Source organism: Macrotis lagotis, chromosome 2 (genome assembly GCF_037893015.1).
Source record: "Macrotis lagotis isolate mMagLag1 chromosome 2, bilby.v1.9.chrom.fasta, whole genome shotgun sequence".
Classification (NCBI taxonomy): Eukaryota; Metazoa; Chordata; class Mammalia; order Peramelemorphia; family Peramelidae; genus Macrotis; species Macrotis lagotis.
Window position 1 is genome coordinate 35,925,305 of NC_133659.1, and position 22,216 is coordinate 35,947,520.

Below are 22,216 nucleotides of genomic sequence, written 5' to 3' on the forward strand. Positions count from 1 at the left end.
CACTCTAACTCCCCCAAAACTTATCCCAAATGAAAATTTTTGATTCAGGAACATGAAACCATATAGTTAATTCTTGATCTGTAATAATGGAGTGAAAGAAGTATTAAGGCAAATGAAATGGTAAGCCCCTGAAAAACGTAAGTCACCTTGAGTCTAAGGATAGTTTCACATATGTCTTTATATCCCCAGGATTTAACTAGCGCACAGTAGGAACTGAACAAATCCTTGGTCACTGACTGATAGTACAAAACATTAAGATAAACCAGAAACATTTATAATTGGTTTTGGAATGAACTGAAAACATCATACCCAAATAAGTCTATAACATTCTGTTATGTAGTGAAAATAGCCAAAGTGGCCAAAAATGCAAAACTTGAACTATGATACCCATTCAGATTTTAGCATAGCTTACTTTGAAATAGTCTATGCTTCAGATGGAAAATAGAGCTATTTTAAGTAAATGAAAGAAAAAAGTATAATGCATTGTGATGGGATCTTTCTTTTTAAACCTTATAGAATTCTACCCATTCCTATTTCTGTGGTTTCCAATTTGTTTTCCTGTCAGCCTAAGGAGCAACTGAGTTATTTATATTCTCAGGAGCTCTGGATCAGATAGCAGAATGGGGTCTTGAGAATAGGGTTAATTTCCATGAACAGAACTGGCCTCATTTTTAGGCACAGTAAAGTCACTACTTTAGTGTTGTGAGGGAAGAAAGGTCACATAACCTGGGCAACAGGAAGAATTAAACTTCCCCAAGAGACCTCCCTAAAATTCTACCCGAGATTCACCCCTTTGACTTAAGGTTTGTGCAAATGATCCTTATTAGCTACACATTTTTAAATGTCAAAGATTTTAACATTATTAGGCTGGAAGGGAGAGAAATCATAAAATCAATGTGCACCTGAAATGAAGGTGTGTAGGCAAGAGTTTAATGCAATGAAAAGAAAGCTGAAGATGAGTGTGTCCTAATCTTTGTGTGGATTTCTTGACACTCATGGATCCAGATTTAAAGTCAAAATACTCCTTTAAAGAATCCCACTCCCATAATATGGCAGCTTAAGAGATGTGCTTATTGAATTTTCAGTAAGTGTGAAAGAACATTATCTAGATAACCTTTTGAGTAGCACCATGTGGTTAACCTGTTTTTTGGCAGTCCTCTCCCTTCCGACAGTTCTGTTTTTTTGGTGAATCAATGAAGTTTCAAATTTAGCACAAGCCTCTCCACTGGAGTTTATGATCTATGAAACTGGTTGTTGCACTTTGTACGATGTCTTCTTTTCCAAAGCAGTCCAGACTGTTAACTTTCCAATTCTTCTAGAAATAAATGAAAATAAACAAAGCCTTCTTATCAATTCAGTTTGTATGCCCACCCCTTTTATTATTTTCAGAAACTTCATTGGGCAAGTATTGTTATCATGACACAAGGCCTATCCTTTGTAAACCAAAATCAAAGTTTTTATTCCCTGTTCTATCATTTAGTGATGACAGGAGGCAACTTTATATAGTATGAACCTGTTTCAGTACATTGAAAAAATAGCTTTTGTTTTTAATTTGTACTGTGAAATTGAAAAATGTATGTGAGTCTGGACCAGAGAGGTAAAGGAGATATGTCTGTGGAAGCCCCTCTGGCTTGAAGAGTAAAGAGGGAGCTCTTAATATAAGGTATAATAATCTTCCAATAACACTGCCAATGTATGCTGTGAGTGTGGTTGAAGTGTTTCAGCGTATGAATGCTCTTCCACTCTGGTTTTAGGCACTACTCCAATCTTCAATATGCTAGCTACACCAGGTGACTGTGTTTTGTAAACCTGCTTCCCAATCTATTTCCAAGAGGTTTTATGACCATCTTGGGCCTTCTCATGAGAAAGCTGGTAAGGAAAGGCCCAAATAAAGTAATCTACAACCGTATCTTAAATATCGCTCAGTACCCGTAACAACCTAAAGTATAAGCTCTGGAGTTTTGCTCAGTGAAAATGACTTTTCAGTTATTTTTTTTGCCTTCACCGTCTTCGGGGCTGACTTGGTTGTGTGAGTTCACTCCTTTAAAGGTAATGGTTTTGGGTAATGTAAACACGTGGCTTGTCTGGAGTTCTAAGTATGTGGTAAACAATCTGGCATATTCTGGAGTCTTCATCGCAAAACGTTTGAATTCCGAATAGGAAATGTAATTTAGATTTTCTTTGGCTATTTCCTGGAAGAGACTGGAAACTTCCAGATTCCTAACGCCAAGAGAAGACTGCAGAATTCTGGCAAACTCCATCTCGGTTACGAAGCCATCCCCGTCAAGGTCAAAGAGCTTAAAAGCCATGTGGATGAGGTCTTCCGTGTTGGCGGGGTTGCACAGCACCGACAGGCCAATCACGTATTCTCTAAAGTCGATGGTGCCGTCTTTGTTGCGGTCGAAGAGCTCGAAGAGCTGCTTCAGGGTGTCGTTGACCGGCAGCATGAGGTAGCTGGCGAACTCTTCGATCCCGATCCTGCCTCCTTTGGACTTAGTCGCGATCGTGGCGTATTCCTCCAGGTGTCTCCTGAGGGCGTCCCAGTCCAGGTTCAGCTTGTGGCTGATTCTGGCGAACTCCACCAGGCCGGCCTCCATGGGCAAGGTCAGCTTGCCGGCCGAGATCATGAGCCTGCAGTCTTCGTAGGTGTGCTCCGTGACGGGCAGCTGCAGGGCGCTGGCCATGACGCCGCGGACGCGCTGGGCATAGAGGGCAGGGTCGCTCCTCTCGTCCTCCTCGGGCGTGTAGACGGGCAGGAACTCCAGCTGCATCCTGGTGAAGGGCTGCGCCAGGGTCAGCAGGAAGAGCCGCAGCGCCGAGTCGCCCTGCCAGGTCCAGGTCACCGTGTCCGTCTTGTTGGGGTAGCGCAGCAGCAGCGGCTGCACGGGCACCCCGGGCACGAAGGCGCCCGGCTTGAAGGTGATGAGGCACGAGCGGTTGGTGCAGGTGGCCTCGGGGAAGATGAGGATCTGCGGCCAGCGGCCGGGCGCCAGGGCGCGCCGCTTGATCTCGTTGAGCGTGCTCTTCCTCGAGTCCGGGTCGCAGCGCGACACCAGCACGGGCTGGCCCAGCAGCAGCAGCCGGCCCACCCAGGGCACGCCGGCGTTCTCGCGGCGCGACACCACGGAGGGCAGGCCGGCCACCACCCAGGCGATGCCGTCGAAGAAGGACGAGTGCGGCGCGGCCACCAGGATGGGCGCCTCGCGGGCGCGGGCCGGCGCCCCCTTCACCTCCACCAGGAAGCCCATGACCAGGAGGAAGAGGCGCGCCAGGGCCCGCAGCAGCGGCCGTGCCAGGCGGCGGCGCCACGAGCGCAGCGGCCGCGGCGGGCAGGGCGGCTGGAAGGCGGTGGCCAGCAGCAGCGGCGGCCAGGCCAGCAGCAGCAGCGGCAGCAGCAGCAGGCAGCGCAGCGGCAGCAGCAGCAGCCCGCCCAGCGCGATGGCCAGCCAGCGCGCCCGGCTGAAGCGCCGCCTCTTGGCGAAGGGGTTCTCCACCGGCGGCGCCGGCAGCGAGCGCTCGCGCAGGGAGCGCGGGGCCGGGGCCGGGGCCGGGGCCGGGGCCGGGGCCGGGCGAGGCGGCTGCAGCGGGCCGCTGTCCATGGCGGCTCCGGCCGGCCGAGCGGGCCGCCTCCTCCGGCCCGGCCCAACGTCCGCCGCGGCCTGACCGCGCGCGCGCGCCCGGCCGCCCGCGTCTGCGCAGGCGCCGGCCCCGCCCCCTGCCGCGGGCCCCGCCCCCGTCACAGGCCCCGCCCCTCCAACCTCGGACGCCCCGCCCCTCCAACCTCGGACGCCCCGCCCCTCCACCCTCCGAGGCCCCGCCCCTCTGTCGCGGCCCCACCCCTCCACCCTCCGAGGCCCCGCCCCTCCGCCACGACACCCCGCCCCTCCACCCTCTGACATCACGCGCCTCCGCCGCGGGCCCCGCCCCTCAACCCTCCGACACCCCGCCCCTCCGCCACGGGCCCCGCCCCTCCGCCGCAGGCCCCGCCCCTCCACCCTCTGACACCCCGCCCCTCCGCCACGGGCCCCGCCCCTCCACCCTCCGCCACCCCCGCCCCTCCGCCACGGGCCCCGCCCCTCCGCCGCAGGCCCCACCCCTCCACCCTCTGACACCGCGCCCCTCCGCCACGGGCCCCGCCCCTCCGCCGCAGGCCCCGCCCCTCCACCCTCTGACACCCCGCCCCTCCGCCACGGGCCCCGCCCCTCCACCCTCCGCCACCCCGCCCCTCCGCCACGGGCCCCGCCCCTCCGCCGCAGGCCCCACCCCTCCACCCTCTGACACCCCGCCCCTCCGCCACGGGCCCCGCCCCTCCGCCGCAGGCCCCGCCCCTCCACCCTCCGACACCACGCCCCTCCGCCACGGGCCCCGCCCCTCTGCCTCAGGCCCCGCCCCTTACCCCTCTGACACCCAGCTCCCTCAGCCGCAGGCCCCGCCTCTCCACCGTGCCACCCCGCCCCTCCACCACGGGCCCCACCTCGGGAAGGTATGTTCACCCCACCCTGCTCACAATGATCATTTTCTGGTTTTTAGGTTTTTTTTTCCGGGGCCTTGGAGTTAAGTGACTCAGTCAAGCCCCTGCAGCTAGGTCATAATGAAGCTTCTGAGGCCGCTGGACTCCATGGCGGCGCTCTATACCCTGCGCCACCTGGCTGCCCCAGAATAATTTTTTTTGGAAGATTTTATTTATTTTGAGTTTCACAGTTTTCCCCCTAATCTCACTTCCCTCCCCGACTTGACATTGTTTCCATGGTAAACATTGATCCAGATTGAGTGTGATGAGAAATAACATCCTTAAGAAAGAAACATAAAGTATACAAGATAGCGAAATCAGACAATAAGATAGCAGTTTTTTTCTAAATTAAAGGGTAATAGTCCTTGGTCTTTGTTCAAACTCCACAGTTCTTCTCCGGATACAGATGGCATTCTCCATCGCAGACAGCCCCATATTGTGTCTGATTGTTGCACTGATGGAAGGAGCGAGTCCATCCAGGTTGCTCATCGCCCCCATGTTGCTGTTGGGGGTGTACAGTGTTTCTCTGGTTCTGCTCATCTCACTCAGCATCAGTTCATGCAAATCCCTCCAGGCTTCTCCAAATTCCCATCCCTCCTGGTTTCTAATGGAATAATAGTGTTCCATAACATTTATATACCACAATTTGTTCAGTCATTCCAAGTCAATGGACATTCACTCAATTTCCAATTCTTTGACACTACAAACAGGGCTGCTATGAACATTTTTGTACAACTGATGTTTTTACCCTTTTTTATGATCTCTTCAGGGTACAGACCCAGTAGGGGTATTGCTGGATCAAAGGGAATGCACATTTTTATTGCCTTTGCCTGTAGTTCCAGGCTGCTCTCCAGAAAGATTGGATGAGTTCACAGCTCCACCAACAATGTATTAGTGTCCCAGATTTCCCACATCCCTTCCAACATTGATCATTATTCTTTCTGCTCACATTGGCCAGTCTGAGAGGTGTGAGGTATTACCTCAGAGATGCTTTAATTTTCATCAGAATAATATTTTTAAGGTCCCACAGTATATAGGACTAATCCCCAAACCCACAGATATAGGACTCTCTCTGGATTGGTTGAAGGATTATGCCCTTTGATATTAGGAGAGAGTGAAGGAACTCTTTAGGATCTCTTCTGGCTTCCAACTTCCAGAGGGAAAGCTGAATGAGACCAAGCCCACTTCAGGTTACTGAAGAAAAAGACTGAAAAGACCCAAGATACATGCCTCTATCCCCAGCTTGTTACTCTAGAGACTTTGCAGAAATTCTCCTTAGGTCTAGGATCTTCTCTATTGATTGAACTGAGTTTAACCTCACTGTCTTATCCGCTATATATTCTCCTATGCAATCCTTTCTGATTTCAGTTTTGCTACTCATTTGGTTTTCTCAGCTAAATTCATTGTGAAATTAATATTTAGAGTGAAATGGAGTCAAACCTTGGATATAGAGCTTGGGCTCCTCTATGCCTCCAGGAATAAAATAGTCATCAGATCACATCCCCTAGATTTAATATCACTATTTAGGGGGAGCAAATAGATCTAAATGTAGCCCAATACCTTCTCTCTGTAAGGAGAGCAGAGTGGTTCCCAGTGGCCTTCAGTCTCTCCTATTAGAAATTAAAATGGAGAAGACGATGAGCCAAAGAAGCTAGAGATGTTTATTCTGCCTCCTTTTGAACTACACAACATGCTAACATAACACATGAACCTTAATGCAGATAAAATACTTAAGATGATAAAATTTTATTGAAATATCATTAAAATTATTTTTAAAAATCCCAAGTTGACAAACCCTAGGCCAAAAACCTCAGATCTATATTTTATCAATCTGGAATAGTTCTCCCTCTGCCTGTATGACCCAGAAAAAGCCAAATAACCCCTCAGAATTCTGAGTAGCTTTCTAGACTATAAGGTACAGAGAGAAGGTGCCAAATTGCATTGGTAGAGTATTTCTCTAATGAAATCACAGGTCTAATCACTATCTATTTAAACTTTTCTACTGGCTGATCTTATATCCCTTCTCTAAGAGAAGGTTATCTATAAAAGACACTTCCACTTCCACTCCTTTTCACTCTCTTCTTGATTCTCTGTAATTCAACTGAAGCAGTTGTCTCTAGAGTTTTCAAAGATTTCTTCATTGCTAAATCTATTGGCCTTTTCTCAGTCTTTAACCTCTTAACATCTCTGAAGCCTTCCATTCTGTTGCTCAAATGTGTCTACCACACTATTCTAGTAGCAGCAAGGCTATTTCAACTCTCCCAAGAGTGTTGTAAATTGTAATTGCAAAATATTTTTTAAAATGCATTAGAACATATGTAATATATTGTTTTCTAAGTCAATATGCAGCTTGTAGGGTTTGTCACGGTTTAGTGGCCCCTTTGTATTTAAGTTTGAAACTATTAATCATCCTCTTTTCCTTTTAATACCCTGTTTTCATGGCGCTACTCTCTTTGTTCTCCTCCTACCTGTCTAATGCTTCTCAATCTCCTTTGCTGTATCTTCATCAAAATCCCAGCTGCAGGAACCACGTTAGTGAATGTTTGTAATATTCTTCCTCCCCCAAAGTTTTGTCCTCTTTTCTTTACTGCTAGGTCATGATTCATGTGAATTAAAATTTATGAGAAATTTGATAAGGTGTGAATCATAAAATAATGCCAGGTCACATTTGATGTGAGCCAATACTCAGTTAATACCACACACACACACGCAAATTAATCCTTGGTTTAACACAATATTACTTGCCTATGTGAGGTGTGGATGTGACATGCCAAATTTCCAACAATTTAAAACATCCCCTTACTAAAAGGAACCAGAGGAAGAATACTTCAGTCTTATTAGTGCCTTGGAACAAAAAGTTGAGATATTTGAATGACATGAATATGGTCATAAAGACTCTAACACTAGAGATACTGAAATTCTTGAGTCATGGGATGATTAAAAAAAAGGCAAGTGAAACAAAAGAAAAAAGCAACATTGTATCAGGTTTTTGAGGTTTGCAAACAACCATAGGGAATATTCACGTTACAGTTGAAGACAATTGAAAATGCCTTCCTCTTGCCAGAACAGCTCAAATTCATAATTTTTTTTTGCTTTTTGGGGTTTTTTTTAGGTTTTTGCAAGACAGATGGGGTTAAGTGATTAAGTGTCTGAGGTCAGATTTGAACTCAGGTACTCCTGACTCCAGGACCGGTGCTTTATCCACTGCGCCACCTAGCCACCCCTCAGTTTCATAATGTTAAAATAACCAGAAAGACAGTTGGTGCAAATAAAGAAACTTCATCAAAATATCCTGAATCCTCAGACACCAGATGTGTGACCCTGGGCAAGTCACTTGACCCTGTCTGGCTCGATTCCTTCATTTTTAAAGTGAACTAGAGAAGTAAATGGCAATCCACTCCAGTATTTCTGCCAAGAAAACTCAAATGGGGTCACAATCAGAAATATCTGAAAAAGATTGAACTTTCAACAAATGCAGATGTAAATCCTGAAACAATGCTTGTTTATCAAAGCTACAACCATCAATCATTTCTAGTTCTTTGGTGATCAAATAAGAACTCAAGTGTGACCACTTTTCAAGTTATTTTAGTCCAATATCACATCTAAAGTCTGAAATGGTTTTTGGCAATGCCATTTGTCATCCAACTAGGTTCATTGTTTGAGAATATTCATATGAAAATTTGCCCAACATGCATATAGTTTTCTGCACATGTATGGAGATTTAACAGAAGAGGAGATCATTTAATCCATTCTGCTAAAATATTTTAAATGAGAAGGAGAAAGAATTCAGAACTCCAAATCTTTGAAAATGTTAAAAAATTGTTTTACATGTAATTGGAGTAAAATAAAATAATAAAAAATAAAATACTTTAAATGATAATCATTTGATCATTTTCATATATTTATCTTTAGATACAATATTCAGTCTTTTTCTAATATTAGTTTCTATGACTATTTTAATACTTTAAAATAAATTTAACTCAGAAATATAATTCTTATCATTTGCTATTATATTTAAGAAACTTTTTTGTTTGTTTTTTATTTTTAATTGATATTTTATCTAATTTTATTATTCCATTTCCATGCTATGGGAGTTTGTTTTTTTAATATTCATCCATTTGCATGTTTATAAGTTAATACATTTTTTATTCAATATTTATTCTCATTTTGTACAAATAATATTTTTATGCATTTATAAAATATTCTTGTTTAAGAGTAAACAAAATACCCCCTCCCCCAAAAATATATAGACTCTCTTGAGTGATAAAGGTGAGAGAAAACAATTAAAATTAAAATTTAAAAAAATAATAGTAATAATTATAGGTATGGCCAGGTGGCGAAGTGGACAGAGCACCAGCCCTGGAGCCAGGAGCACCCGAGCCCAAATCCAGCCCCATACACCCAACAATCACCCAGCTGTGTGACATGTAAGCCACCCCAACCCCACTGCCCTGCAAAAACCAAAAAAAAAAAAGGAAAAAAAACCCAAAATAAAATAAAATAGTAATAATAGTAGGGGTGGCTGGGTGGCAGACAGAGCACTGGCCCTTGAGCCAGGAGCACCCAGGTCCAAATCTAGCCTCAGACACCCAATGCTCACCCTGCTATGTGGCTCCAGGCAGGCCACCCAGCCCCATTTGCCCTGCAACTCCCCCCAAAAAATAATAATAAAAAATATGCTTCAGTCTGTGTTCCAATACTACCAACTCTGTTGCGGGTGGATCACATTCTTTATGATAAGTCCATCACAAAAGTTACTTCCATATTTTTCCACTGTTGCCATTGCTGATTGCAACTCCCTCCTTTCCTATTTCTCCACTTCCATGTACTATATTTTCTCTTTCCTTTCATTCTGACTCTGCTGTAGGGTAGCTGAGTGGCGCAGCAGACAGATCCCTGGCCCTGGGCCCAAGAGGCCCCGAGCCCCCATACCACCCCTTAGGCCCAGCATCTACCTGGCCCTATGGTCCCAGACAGGCCGTCCAATCCCAGCCCCTTGCAAGAAGTAAAAAGGAAAATGTGTTATATCTGACCACTCTCCCCCCCATGGTCCATCCTCTCCTCCATCATTCGCATCCCCCCCCCCGTCCCCCTTCCCCCCCTCCTTCTTACTCCAGATGCCTATACCCCATTGAGTATATGTGCTGTTTCCTCTCCTAACCACCTCTGATGAGAGCAAGTACTCCCTCATTCCCCCTTGCCTTTCCCCCTTCCATATCATTGCAATAGTTCATTGTAATAAAGAACAATCTTGTTATATGAAATATCTTGGCCTATTCCCCCCTCTCCTTTTTCTTTCTCCCATTATATTTCCCTTTTTTCTATTGACTCCATTTTTTACACCATATTTTATCTTCAAATTCAGCTTTCTCCTGTGCTTCATCTATAAAAGCTCCTTCTACCTGCTCTGTTAATTGAGAAGGTTCATATGAGTATTATCAGTGTCATTTTTCTATACAGGAATACATGCAGTTCATCATCAAGTCCCTCATATTTTCCCCTTCTCCTCCACTACTCTCTATGCTTCACCTGAGTTCTGTATCTGAAGATCAAACCTGTTCAGCTCTGGCTATTCCATCAGGAATATTTGAAATTCCCCTGGTTCATTGAAAGTCCATCTTTTTCCCTGGAAGAAGACATTCAGTTTTGCTGGGTAGTTGATTCTTGGTTGCATTCTCAGCTCTTTTGCCTTCTAGCATATTATATTCCAAGCCCTACGAGCTTTTAATGTAGTTGCTGCTAAGTCCTGTGTGATCCTGACTGCAGCTCCACGATATTTGAATTGTGTCATTCTGGCTGCTTGTAATATTTTCTCTTTGACTTTGGAGTTCTAGAACTTGGCTATAATATTCCTGAGGGTTGTTTTTTTTTTGGATCTCTCTTTCTTGGGGGGGATCGGTGGATTCTCTCCATTTCTATTTTTCCCATCTGCTTCTAGGATATCAGGGCAAGTTTTGTGGAGTAATTTGAAAATGATGTCAAGGCTCTTTTCCTGATCATGACTTTCGGGTATTCCAATAATTTTTAAATTATCTTTCCTAAATTTATTTTCCATATCAGTTGTTTTTTTCTATGAGATGTTTCATATATTCTTCTAATTTTTCATTCTTTTCGTTTTGAAGTATTGAGTCCTGATTTCTCGTACATTCAGCAATCTCCCTGAGTTCTAGTCTTTGTCTGAATGATTTATTTTCCTTAGAGAGCTTTCTTATGTTTTTTTCCATCTGGCCAATTCTGCTTTTTAAAGCATTCTTCTCCTCAATAACTTTTTGAACTGTTTTATCCATTTGACCTAAGCTGGTTTTTAGCATGCTATTTTCTTCAGCATTTTTTTAGATTTCTTTGACTAACCTGCTGACTTCATGTTCATGTTTTTCCTGCATCTCTCTCATTTCTTTTCCCAGTTTTTCTTCTATCTCCCTCATTTGATTTTCAAAGTCTTTTTTTGAGCTCTGTCATAGCCTGATCCCAATTTCTGTTTTTCTTGGAGTCTTTAGATGCAGGAGCTTGTGCTTCCTTATCTTCAGACTGAGTGTTTTGATCCTTCTTGGGCTCACAGGCAAAGTATTCTCAATGGTGTTCCTCTTTTTTCCCTGTTTACTCATTTCCCCAACCTGTGCCTAGTTTGGGGGTGCTTCCTGAGCTTTTGGGACACTACCACAAGGATCTCAATGTGTGAAGCTCTGTCCTCCCTCCTGGTCTGTGAATGACTATAAGCACCTCCCTCTGCCATGGGGCTGAGGTGGGGGGGGCTACTGTTTTATGTGGGGCCTAGACTACGATCAGGACCTGAATGTGGTCAGAACCCCAGCATCCTGTTCCAGGTACAGAGGACAGAGCTGGGCAGTCTCTCTCTGCTCCCTCCCTAGGCTTAGTGCTCTCATGCCCTGGGGGCTCTTGCTTACCAGTTTCTTCTTCCTGTTCCTGGATCAGGGCTGCTGCTGCCATGCTGCTCTCTGTGTTCTTAGGGCTGGGCTTCACATGCTCGCTCTGGCAAAGGTCCCCTGCTGCTCCCCCAAGTTGTGCTGGTGCTCCCCGGAGCATAGATCAGGAACCCCCCCCCCCCACGCCCCCTGTGAGCTGCTGCTCCCAGCGCCCTGGGGCTGCCTCTGGGAGGCTGAAGTTTTTGCGCTCTGGTGGGCCACCCCTCTGGCGGGCCGCCCCTCCAACCCTGGGAGCAGAGCCTTTCTGCTCTTTTCCAGGTTACCTTGAGTAGGAGAACTGCCTCACTGGGTCCCTCTACAGGTTCTGTCTCTCGAAAATTTAGAGTCCTTAGTTTAGAAGTTTTATGAGAGAGTGCCTAAGATACAATCCTCTCTTGTTGCCATCTTGGCTCCACTGCCCCCAAGAAACAATAATTTTAAAAAGATTTCAATGCATATTTATGTTGGGTTTGGACAAGTCATAATAATTTAATATATATAATTGTAATTTTTGAAATCAAATAGCTTGATCACTCTACAGGATTCATTCACATTAGGACCTATCCTGCACTTATTTAACTTGATGATTTTTATCAACTCCCATGGATTCAATTATCATCTCTATGCAAATAATTCTTCTATCCACTTCTCTGGCCCTAGCCTTTCTCCTAATCCCAGCTCACATCTCCAAACTGGATGTTTCAGTAACATATATAATATTATGGTTATTTTTTCCCTAAAGCCATCCCTTTTTCCTAACATATTATTACAGTGACAGAACCACAATTCTCCCAGTTACTCAAGTTTGAAATCAAGAAATCTTCCTCCAAACTGCCTTCTGTGGGGGGTGGGGAAGGGAAGCAAGTTTGGGGGTAAATTGTAAAACTCAAAATAAAACCTTTCTAAAATTAAAAAAAAAGAAATCTTCCTTAAGTCCTCACTCTTTTTTCATTCTTCATCTATTGCCAAGGCTATCCTAACTTCATAGCATCTCTTCTTCCCCACCTTCTCTAATACTGCTACCACCCTGGACTATTGCAATAATCTGCTGTTAGGTCTGCCTGCCTCAAGCGTTTCCCCATTCCAGACCACCTTCTACTTACCTGTCAAATTGATCTTTTAAAAATACAGGTCTGAATTTGTCACTCTTTCCTCCTCCATTCAGTTAAACTCTAGTGGCTCTCTATTACCTCCAAGAAAAATGTAAAATTCTTTGTTTAGTTTCCAAAGAGCTTCATATTCTGGTCTCTTCTTATAAGTATTACACCTTATTTCATGTTTGCTTCCATCCAGTGACATTGGCCTCCTCAGTGTTCCTTTGGAAAGCCACTTAACCCCTCAACTTTTCATTAGCTATCTCTCATTACTAGAATTCTCTCCTTCCTTCCTCATCTCCAACTTCTTCTGACTTTGCTAGCATTCTTCAAGTCTCAGCTTAAATCCCATCTTCTGAAAAAAAAGTATTTTTTAATGCTCTTTAACTCTAGCATCTGCCCTCTCAGATTATCTCCAATTTATCCTGTATAGATCTTGTTCATACAGGATTGTTTGCATGCTATCTTTCTCAATTCAATCTCAGACATTAGTTATATGACCCTCAACATGGTACTGTACAAGACATCACTGTTAAGTGATTATCTCTTCTTTCTTGATTGTGAAATGGAAAATAAGAACCCCTAACTCACATTATTAATGTGGGGATCCAAAGAGATAATTGCTATAGATAACAAAGAAGATGATAGTACTAAGCAAAGTCATGGGCATTTAATAAAATACTTATTCCCTTTCCTTCTCTAGTACACTTTGAGCTCCTTGTGAGCAGGGAGTTTTTGTTTTACTTTTTATCTCCATCATTTTATTACAGTGCTTATAACATGGCAAGTGTTTCATAAATAAATGCTTATCGGAATCATTTTTATTATTGGATAAAGTATAAATAACCAGTTATGTGACCATAACCAACTCACTTAATTCTATCAGCTCCCTAAAGCAACTGTAAATTATAAAAGAAGTGCTTATCTTTTGTTCCACTCTAGGAGTTCTAGTTCATGAAGTTGCAGGTCCATATTTTTCTTAAAAGATGACAGGTTTAGGGGGGTGGGGAGAGGGAAGTAAGATTGGGGGGGAAATTGTAAAACTCTAAATAAAATCTTTAATTAAAAATAAATAAATAAATAAATAAAGTTTAAAAAAGAAATAGTTCCAGTGAAGCTTTTGTTTAATTATTAATAATAAGGATAAATAATAATAATTAGCATACTTTTTACAAAATGTTTTCATGTCCTCTCTCATTTGATCCTCGCAATAGACATGTGAAATCAGTTGTACATGTTATAATAAAAAACCCAGTATTTGTGCTGTACTTTAAAATTTAAAAAAAAAAAAAAGACGACAGGTTTATCAAATTTGCAAATGACAGAAATCAGGAAAGAATTACTAATATGCTGTTGGACAGGATTCAAAAAGAACTTGACATTATACTTTGAGTCAAATTGAGTAATATGAAAGTCAATAGAAATAAATGTAAAATCTTATATTTGGGATTAAAAAATCAATTTCACAAAAACAAAATTGGGCAAGCATGACAAGAATTTGTCCAAATGTGATCTGGGTTACTTAGTACATACTCAGTATATAAGTCAGCAGTGAGATAGTTAAGATAGCTTATATGGTATTAGACTACATAAGAAAGGCATAGCATCCAGGAATCAAAATGTTTAACTCCCACAATACCATAAGTCATGCTACATTCTTTTTTTTGGGTTTTTTTTTTTTGCAAGGCAAATGGGGTTAAGTGGCTTGCCCAAGGCCACACAGCTAGGTAATTATTAAGTGTCTGAGGCCGGATTTGAACTCAGGTACTCCTGACTCCTGGGCTTGTGCTCTATCCACTGTACCACCTAGTTGCCCCTTACATTTTTAATATTATTTTTAGTTTACTACCTTTTAGGAAATACACTAATTGTCTTGAAAACATCCAAAAGGCAACCAGAGTGTGGAACTGAGTTCATTATATCTGAGAAGCATTTGAAGGAAATGGGGGGGTGGTTAACCTAGAGAAGACTTAAGGGGACAGAAGAATTGTCTTCATATATTTAAAAGGCTATCATATAGAAGAGAACTAATTAATGCTCATGAATCACCTTTTAATTCTATTCTAGAATTTTACCAGGAATCAATGTCATATTTTGAAGCATTTCTTTCCAAGGTCTCCATGCTATAGATAAGAGCTAATGACTTGGGTTCAATTTTTTCCATTGTTACTTAATACTGTGGCCTCTGACAAGTTCCTAGTTTCTCTGACATTAGATCAACTGAATTGTGGAGTGCTGGGGCTGTTGGGATATGCTAGAGTTAATTTGTTAAATTTGTAGTGTGAGCATTTACCCCAGCCTCAAATCAGGACTTAGTTTATTGTTTCATTGTTTGTCTAGATTTAAGAAAGTGATGGAGACAATATTAATCATTCGTTTTAGCTTAAAAAGTGTTTTTGGAGAGCTAGTTGTTAAAACATTTATCAGTATTACTGAATTTAATTGAGAACTAGTATAGAAAAAAAGTTCTATACTCTGTTTTAAGCAAAAGCTTACTTAATTTATTAAGTTTTCTAATCTAAGCATTTTGGGCTTAGAGATAGAAAGATTCAAAAATGGACAGTTTCCTTATATCTTTGAAAATCTCTCTGGCACAAACAATTTTGAAATTATAATATATATATAATATTCTCAAACAACAGACAAAATTCCAAAGTCTAGTTTAAGCAAGTGATCAGAATATAGGTTAACAACCGCAGAATACTAATTATGTAAAATGTCTGCACACCCTCAAGTATAATTTTCTTAAAAAAACAATCTTCCTTTAATCACTTTTCCCAAGATTTTTGCTTCTCACTTGTCAAAAGTGAGATGCTTAAGTAAAGTAATCAGGAAGGCAGGTTCCTAATCAATTCAAGGAGACTTTCTTGTACTAACGGTGAAGGAGAGGCCTAAGGGATGGGTTATAAATTGGCAAGGAATTGAGGCAAAAAGAGTTAAGTGACTTGTCCAGGATCACACAACTAATTATATGAGGCTATGCTATTTACTGCACCACCTAGCTGCCCCGGAAACTGTTAAATTTTCAAAAAGAATTTCCATGCAGAATATTGTTTTCCCATAATATTGATTAAGTATTGATTAGCATTTCTCATATTTGGGAGATCAAAGATTTTAGACTAAGAATATATTATTTTGTACTATGTAACCTAAAGAAGCAAAATGTAGGCAGGAGGCACTCTGTATCCTTCCATGCTACCATTCAGTCTTTATCACTATTCATTCACATACTCTTCCAAATTATGAGGTTCAAAGCATCAAGAATCAAATTATATTCATTCTATTGGACACATCTAGCCAAGGGATCCTCTCTTTCATGTTGTCTTCCACATAAATGCAGTCATATACGTCAACCACACAGAAAATAAAAATTTGTATTTCACAGATCCTGGGCCCTTTGAGAGTCTACAAGACTGTTTTATTGGACAATTCACAAAATTTGCTGAATGCAAATGGAGTACCTGAACAATTGCTATTAGTAGTTTTGGTTCTAATAGTCTATAAATGATTTTAAGGGGATCTAATAAGTAAAGGGGTTGTGAGCCAAGTTTCTTATATATCTTATAGCATTAGTGATGTCTTGTACAGTACCATGTCAAGTACTAGTTTTAGAGTCAAGGGGCCAGGAGGAGTCGGTGCTGGTACAGACATTGATTAAGTGACCCTATCCAAATCATATAATGTCCATTTCCTCATTTGAAAAATGGGAAAAATAATAGGATCAAAAATTAAGAGCTAAAAAGGAATTTAGATGCCCCTGAGTAAAATTTCCTGGTTTCATTGAAGAGGAAACTGAGTCACAGAATGAGTAAGTGACTTTCCCCAGATCACAAAAAAAGTATATATCTAAGGCAGAATTTGAAGTCAACACTTAACTGATTCTAGGTACTGGGCACTGTCCACTACACACCATTGCATAGCTTCACAACATTGTGGTAAGTGATATTTTGTAAACTTGAAATCCTTTTACAATAATAATATCACACCTGACCTGGAGTCCAGGACTGAGCAAGTCACTTAACCTCTGTTTGCCTCAGTTTTCTCATCTTTAAAATGTGAATAATAATAATATTCTACAACCTACTTCCCAAGGTTGTTTTTGAGGATCAAATGAGACAATAATCATCAAGTTTTAGCACCTAGTAAGCGTTAACACCTATATAAGTGTCAGCTATTATTACTTAAAGAACACAAATTAGTATGACTTTATATTTGTTAATTACTGACTTCTCTTCATTTCCATAGAATTAGTACATTGTCAAACCTTGATTACAAAGTAGAACTTTTTTGGTTTATTGGAGTGTTATCAGGTTACTAATAAAAACCAGATGTGATAACATGGGTACTATAATAAATTTTAAAAAAATTTAATTTTAATTTTATTTATTTAGATACTATAATATCATAAGCAGAGAAAGAATAATTCTCATGCTCTTCTTTCCCTAAAAATTAGCACTGAGGTATAATGAATCTTACTTAAATGGATTTGGTTATCTTTAACGATGCAAAATGCAATAGTTGGAATACTGGACTTGGGGTCAGGATTACATATATTTGAATCCTGTCTCAAATGCTTACTGGGCATATAGCCCTAGGCCATAATCTCTCCCAGCCTCAATTTATCCTACCTCTAAAATGAGAATTTAATTGTGACTACTCCCCAGACTTGTGAGAATCAAATAAGATACCCTAAAATACTTTGCAAACCTTAATAGTCTATATAAATGCTAGCAATTATTTTGAGGAATTATTTTTCAATCTAATTACCCTTTGGTTTGCCTCTCTCTGCTCTGGTCATTGCCCCAATGTTACCCATCCTTTGTCCTGCCAAAGAAGTGTCACTCAGAGTCTGGACAAGGGCAGCCTTCACTTTGTTTCATAATTCTCCTTTGGGACATTAAACATACGTTTTAAACTAGTTTTAAAGCTTTCTGAGAGCAGGCACTTAAAATGCTTCTGTTTCCCCATATTGCTGGACACATCAGTCAATAAAATTCTTCTTGTATTGAACATCCATTTGTGCAAGAGAAGGAGTCTTTTGAGTGCTCTAATGGATGTGGTTGATTAAATGGATAAATCAGAATAATATTTTATGTTGATATCCCCCCCCCACTTTTTCATTTTGAAATGTTTTGAGATGAATATAGGGATATATATAAAGAATAAAATCATTGTAAATGTATTTTGCTATTTAGTCATTTTAGTTGTATTCAACTTTTTGTGGTTCTTTTGGGATTTTTCTTCGCAAAGATACCAAAGAGTTTGCCATTTCCTTCTCCAGGCAAATTTACAGCTTGAAGAACTAAAGCCAATAGGGTTAAGTGACTTACCCAGCATCACCCAGCTACTAAAATGTCTGAGGCAAGATTTGAACTCAGTTATTCCTGATTCTAGACTTGGCCCCTCTATCTACTGAACCACCTAATTGCCCATAAATAAATGCCCTGTAAATATGTTACAATATTATCACTGTAAGCAATATTATGGTAAATATATTACTATTTTATTATAAAAATAAAGTAAATTTCACTTTAACTAATAACAACAACTGACATAAGGGTGCAAGCCTGAACAAACAGCATTCACATATTAAGTAAATTCTATATATAAAGTTCCATTTTTTTCTGCCACTTATTAGGCTGTGTAAAACCAATTTTCACAAATCACTGATAGTGAGAAGTTCACAGCACAAGAGGGTAATCTTAAGTCTCCTAAAGAATCCAAACACCTCTAAATATAACTGTCTTCAAATTAACATGGTAACATGCCATGGGACCAAAGATTTGGTAACAGACTTTCTAATGGTTAAAAAAAAGTCAAAACAAACCAAAACTTTTCCGTTAATAAAATGAAAACTGATATCTTCACATAAATGTCTTTTCATATGGCACACACATCTTCTCATTTTAAATTCGTAAAAGGCACCACATGTTAACATAAAGAAAATTTTAAAAAATCAATTCACATAATTTCATTTTTTTAGATAAGTAAATATATTTTTAAGGCAGGTATTTTATGTGCAAAACAGAAGAACGGGGGGAAAAAGCCCACATTAATATGACACGGTCTTACACAATCTTCTTTTTTCAACATAGTGAAACACCCTGTGCCAGCATAGTCACAAAACAGACAATAACAATAGTGTCTTCCCTAACAAAGCCTAAACAGAATGCTGAAAATATAGACCCCTTTCACATCAATTTTTTGGCTGTTGTGTGCTTTTCACTTGTCCTTAAAATTACTCATTTTTCCTCATTTCTTCTTTGAGAAATGTCCATATTAATTTATTCACTATGTCGGGCTGATCTTGCTGAAGCCAATGGCTTGCTTCAGACAAAATTGTTAGCCTGAAATGGCTCTTGACATAAATCCTTGTGACTTCGGCCATCTCCACATCCATAAATGCATCTCTTTCTCCCCACAAGAGCAATGTTGGGGTGGTCACCTGATGATACTTTAGTGGCAGGCAGCTGTAAAGAAAAGATACAGGGGGCTTAAAATTCATACTCAAAATTAATACATCATCTTTTTCTAATGTGACAGTATATGCTCTCCTGGGGAACCAGCCTCTATATTAAAATTCTCTCTAAATAATATTTTAGTCCTAATATTTGATTAGGACTTTAAGAATTACAAAGTATTTTGCATGTATTATATATATCATTTGAGAAGTAGATGCCTTATTTTCCTTAGGTTATCCCTATTGAAGAAACTGAGGCCGAGAGATATCAAAGGACTTGCTTTAAATTCATAAAGCTAGTATCTAAGATAGGATTCAAAATCAGGTTTTCCTGACTCTTAGTGATCCACTTAATTTAAATTTGATTCTAGTGGGTTAATTTATTTAAGAAGATTCATTTAATTTGCAATAGGGTTAAGTGTTTGTGGTCGCATTTGAACTCAGGTCCTCATGACTCCAGGGCCCATGCTCTATCCATTGCATCACCTAGCTACCTTAATTCATTTACTTTTTTAAAAAAGATACATAAGAATTTCTGAATGATAGGATGAAAGGGATGACACGGTCTTGTGTCTGTTTTGTGACTGTGTTGGCATAGAGTTGTTTTACTGTGTTGAAAAAAAGAAGACTGTTTCCCTATAATTATCATTCATTTTGTTAAAGTCATATCTCACTATTTAAGACTATCTGACTCTTCATAATACCATTTGGGGTTTTCTAAGTAAAGTTAATGGGGTGTTTTGTCATTTCTTCTTCTAGCTCATTCTACAAATGATGAAACTGAGGAAAATAAGAATAAATGAGTTGCTTGGGTTGAAGTCAGATTTGAACTCTGGGCAATCTTCCTAACTCTAGGTCTGGTGCTCTATCCAATATATACCTTAGCTGTTCTATAAACATATTTAGTGATGCTTGCAAATAATTTCTGAGATTTTTTTTTTTAATCGACATCTGTACTCAGAAATTTTCTTATGTATTTAATCAGGCTTAAATATCATTTCTCATATCTAATATTTTGTTCTACTAATGATATCATTTATTTTATAATAATTATGTTATAATTATAATAGTAATTATAATAATAAACAACTATTTAATGCCATGTTAATTTATTAACTATTGCATACCAAACTATGTCATACAGGAAGGAGGTAGAACAATGGCCAGATCTTCCCTCCATTTATTAGGATGTAAATCATTCCTTTCAATCACAAAACATGCTGGTTTGTGTGATTTCCACAAACTGTTAGCAGCAAGTGACACAGACTAGAGTTTCCCCCTTCCATGACTAATAAGCTGTAAATTCCCACCCTCTTAGAAAAAAATAAGATAAATTTCACAGAAAAAAAGTTTCCATTGTTCCTAGTGATACAAAAAGCAAAGCAGACTAATGAACCAAACCCACACAACCAAATTTCCCCCAAAGATTAAAAAAAAAGATGGCACTCTCCTCTCCTGTCCTTGAGATGAGGCCTTGGATTTCCAGAATTCAACTGGAATATTTTGCCCAGCCAAAAGACACTGACCTGAAGATATTTCGGAAATGGTTAATTGGGCCCGTGAGTGCTCCAGGTTGAGAAAAGACATAAACATAGGCTTCAAGATCTTCTAGGGTTAATCTGCACCCTTTTTTTCCAATGCCAGTCCTCTGGCTAGTAAATAAATGTTTCAGAGCCTATGGTAGAGAAAAGGTGAGTCCTTCATCTGTTGTTCATAAATCTAATCATTGCCTTCTGATGAGAGATTGAGGTGGGGGGCAGCAGGTACCCCCTCCTCTAGACAGATCAGTCTGCTCACTATCCTCACATGCCCCACACTCATTGATAGCTTGTGATACTTTTCCTGTATGTGCATCCAAATTCTAGGAGACCCATCACCTTGAAACTTTGCCTGAGTCAATTCAATACAACCAATATTTATTAAGCTGTTACTATGTATATAAGCAATCTTTCTGCGTGCTGGTTATACAAGGAATGGATCCCTCCTCTCAAGAGGTTTACATTATTAAGAGAGAGATATAATGTGTAAATGAATAAATGATACAAGAAAGATTATGATGGAGGCAAAAGAGAACTCTAGGAATAGTTGAGGAAGGAGAAAACACTAGTAGTGGGGGGATTCAGGTAAGATAAATTATTTTACTTTTATATTAATAACAAATCATTAAATTGGCATTCAGGCTTTTCTCCCCAATTTCCCCATTAAGGCCCAGCTCTTGTTAAAAAGTCAGTCCATGAAGGACATGACTATTTGCTCTTAGCACTCCAAGAGCACTAGAAGACCTAATTTCTGCATAAACAGAATCCAGTCCGGGGAAGCTCTTACCCTAGAGAAAAGAGCCCTTTGTCCTTGTACCCCTCTATTAAAGTTCAGGGTGATAAAGGAGAAAACCTTTCTTCTCATGAAGGAGAAAACTAACCAGAATGGTTTGGATGGAGTGGGATCTCCCTGTGCAAAGTGCTGAACACCACTGAGTTTCATGATCAAGTCACATTCTCATCTGAAAACCTTTAGCCCACCTCCTCATTAAATGTTCACCAACTAGGGCTGCTTTTCATTTGTCAAAGGAGTTCCCGTTCAAGAAAGAATTTAAGGCTTTCAGGATTTCCATTAAATATCTTTTATTACTGAGAGAAACTATTGACCATCAGTTTTTTGATTGCTGGCTAGCCTAATTAATAAAAACTCTGTCTTAGGGGTTTTCATTGCTTACACCAGCACTGGGCTTTGAAAAAAGCATTAGGAGTCTAAGGGGTGGAGATTCATTCATTCAATAAACATTTATTAAGTGCCTACTCTGTGACAGACATTGTGAGGTAAGGAAAGGGTACATACCAAGATGGAGGAAGGAGATGGAATATTCAATTTAAGGAATATGTGGAACAAAGAATACAGAGAGGAGTGTAATGCGAAATAAGGTTAAAAATGGGGGCGGCTAGGTGGTGCAGTGGATAAAGCACCGGCCCTGGAGTCAGGAGTCCCTGGGTTCAAAATGAAGGTTGGAGTTAAACTAGATAGGTATTTAAATGAGGGTCTACAGAATTTGAATTTTATGTTAGAGGCAATAATGGGTCACTGAAGACTTTTGAGTAGGAGTGTGACATAGTCCTTTACCTAGGGATGATGGTTTTGGCAGTTGTGAAAGATGATTTGAAGAGAAAGGATACTGAAAGTAGGGGAACCAGTTCAAGGGCTTTTAGAATAATTCAGATGACAGGTAATGAGGCCT

General features: G+C 40.6%; 2 protein-coding genes across 7 annotated transcripts in view; both read right to left on the reverse strand.

The window, feature by feature from the left end:
- Nucleotides 1-908: 908 nt before the first annotated feature.
- LOC141512607 (lysophosphatidylcholine acyltransferase 2-like) lies at nt 909-3,657 on the reverse strand. 6 transcript variants are annotated; one of them, XR_012475539.1, is made up of 2 exons: nt 1,930-3,657; nt 909-1,312 (listed from the first exon to the last, which is right to left on the reverse strand). XR_012475539.1 is itself a non-coding variant. In XM_074221687.1 (2 exons), the coding sequence occupies exons 1-2, from the start codon at nt 3,597-3,599 to the stop codon at nt 1,299-1,301; spliced, it is 1,608 nt and encodes a 535-aa protein (XP_074077788.1). In that variant the 5' UTR covers nt 3,600-3,657; the 3' UTR covers nt 909-1,298. The 6 variants fall into 6 exon arrangements, 4 of the variants coding, with proteins under 4 accessions (XP_074077788.1, XP_074077787.1, XP_074077786.1 ...); XR_012475538.1 differs by having other exon boundaries at nt 909-1,315; nt 1,930-3,656; XM_074221687.1 differs by having other exon boundaries at nt 2,006-3,657.
- Nucleotides 3,658-15,059: 11,402 nt separating this feature from the next.
- LOC141512609 (epoxide hydrolase 4-like) overlaps nt 15,060-22,216 on the reverse strand; it is a 33,171-nt gene continuing 26,014 nt past the window's right edge. The window contains exons 6-7 of the mRNA XM_074221688.1: nt 20,514-20,662; nt 15,060-18,997 (exon numbers count right to left, since the gene is read on the reverse strand). Of these exons, the coding sequence (XP_074077789.1) occupies nt 18,766-18,997; nt 20,514-20,662 (381 nt within the window). The 3' untranslated portion in view covers nt 15,060-18,765. The remainder of the gene's footprint in view (nt 18,998-20,513; nt 20,663-22,216) is intronic.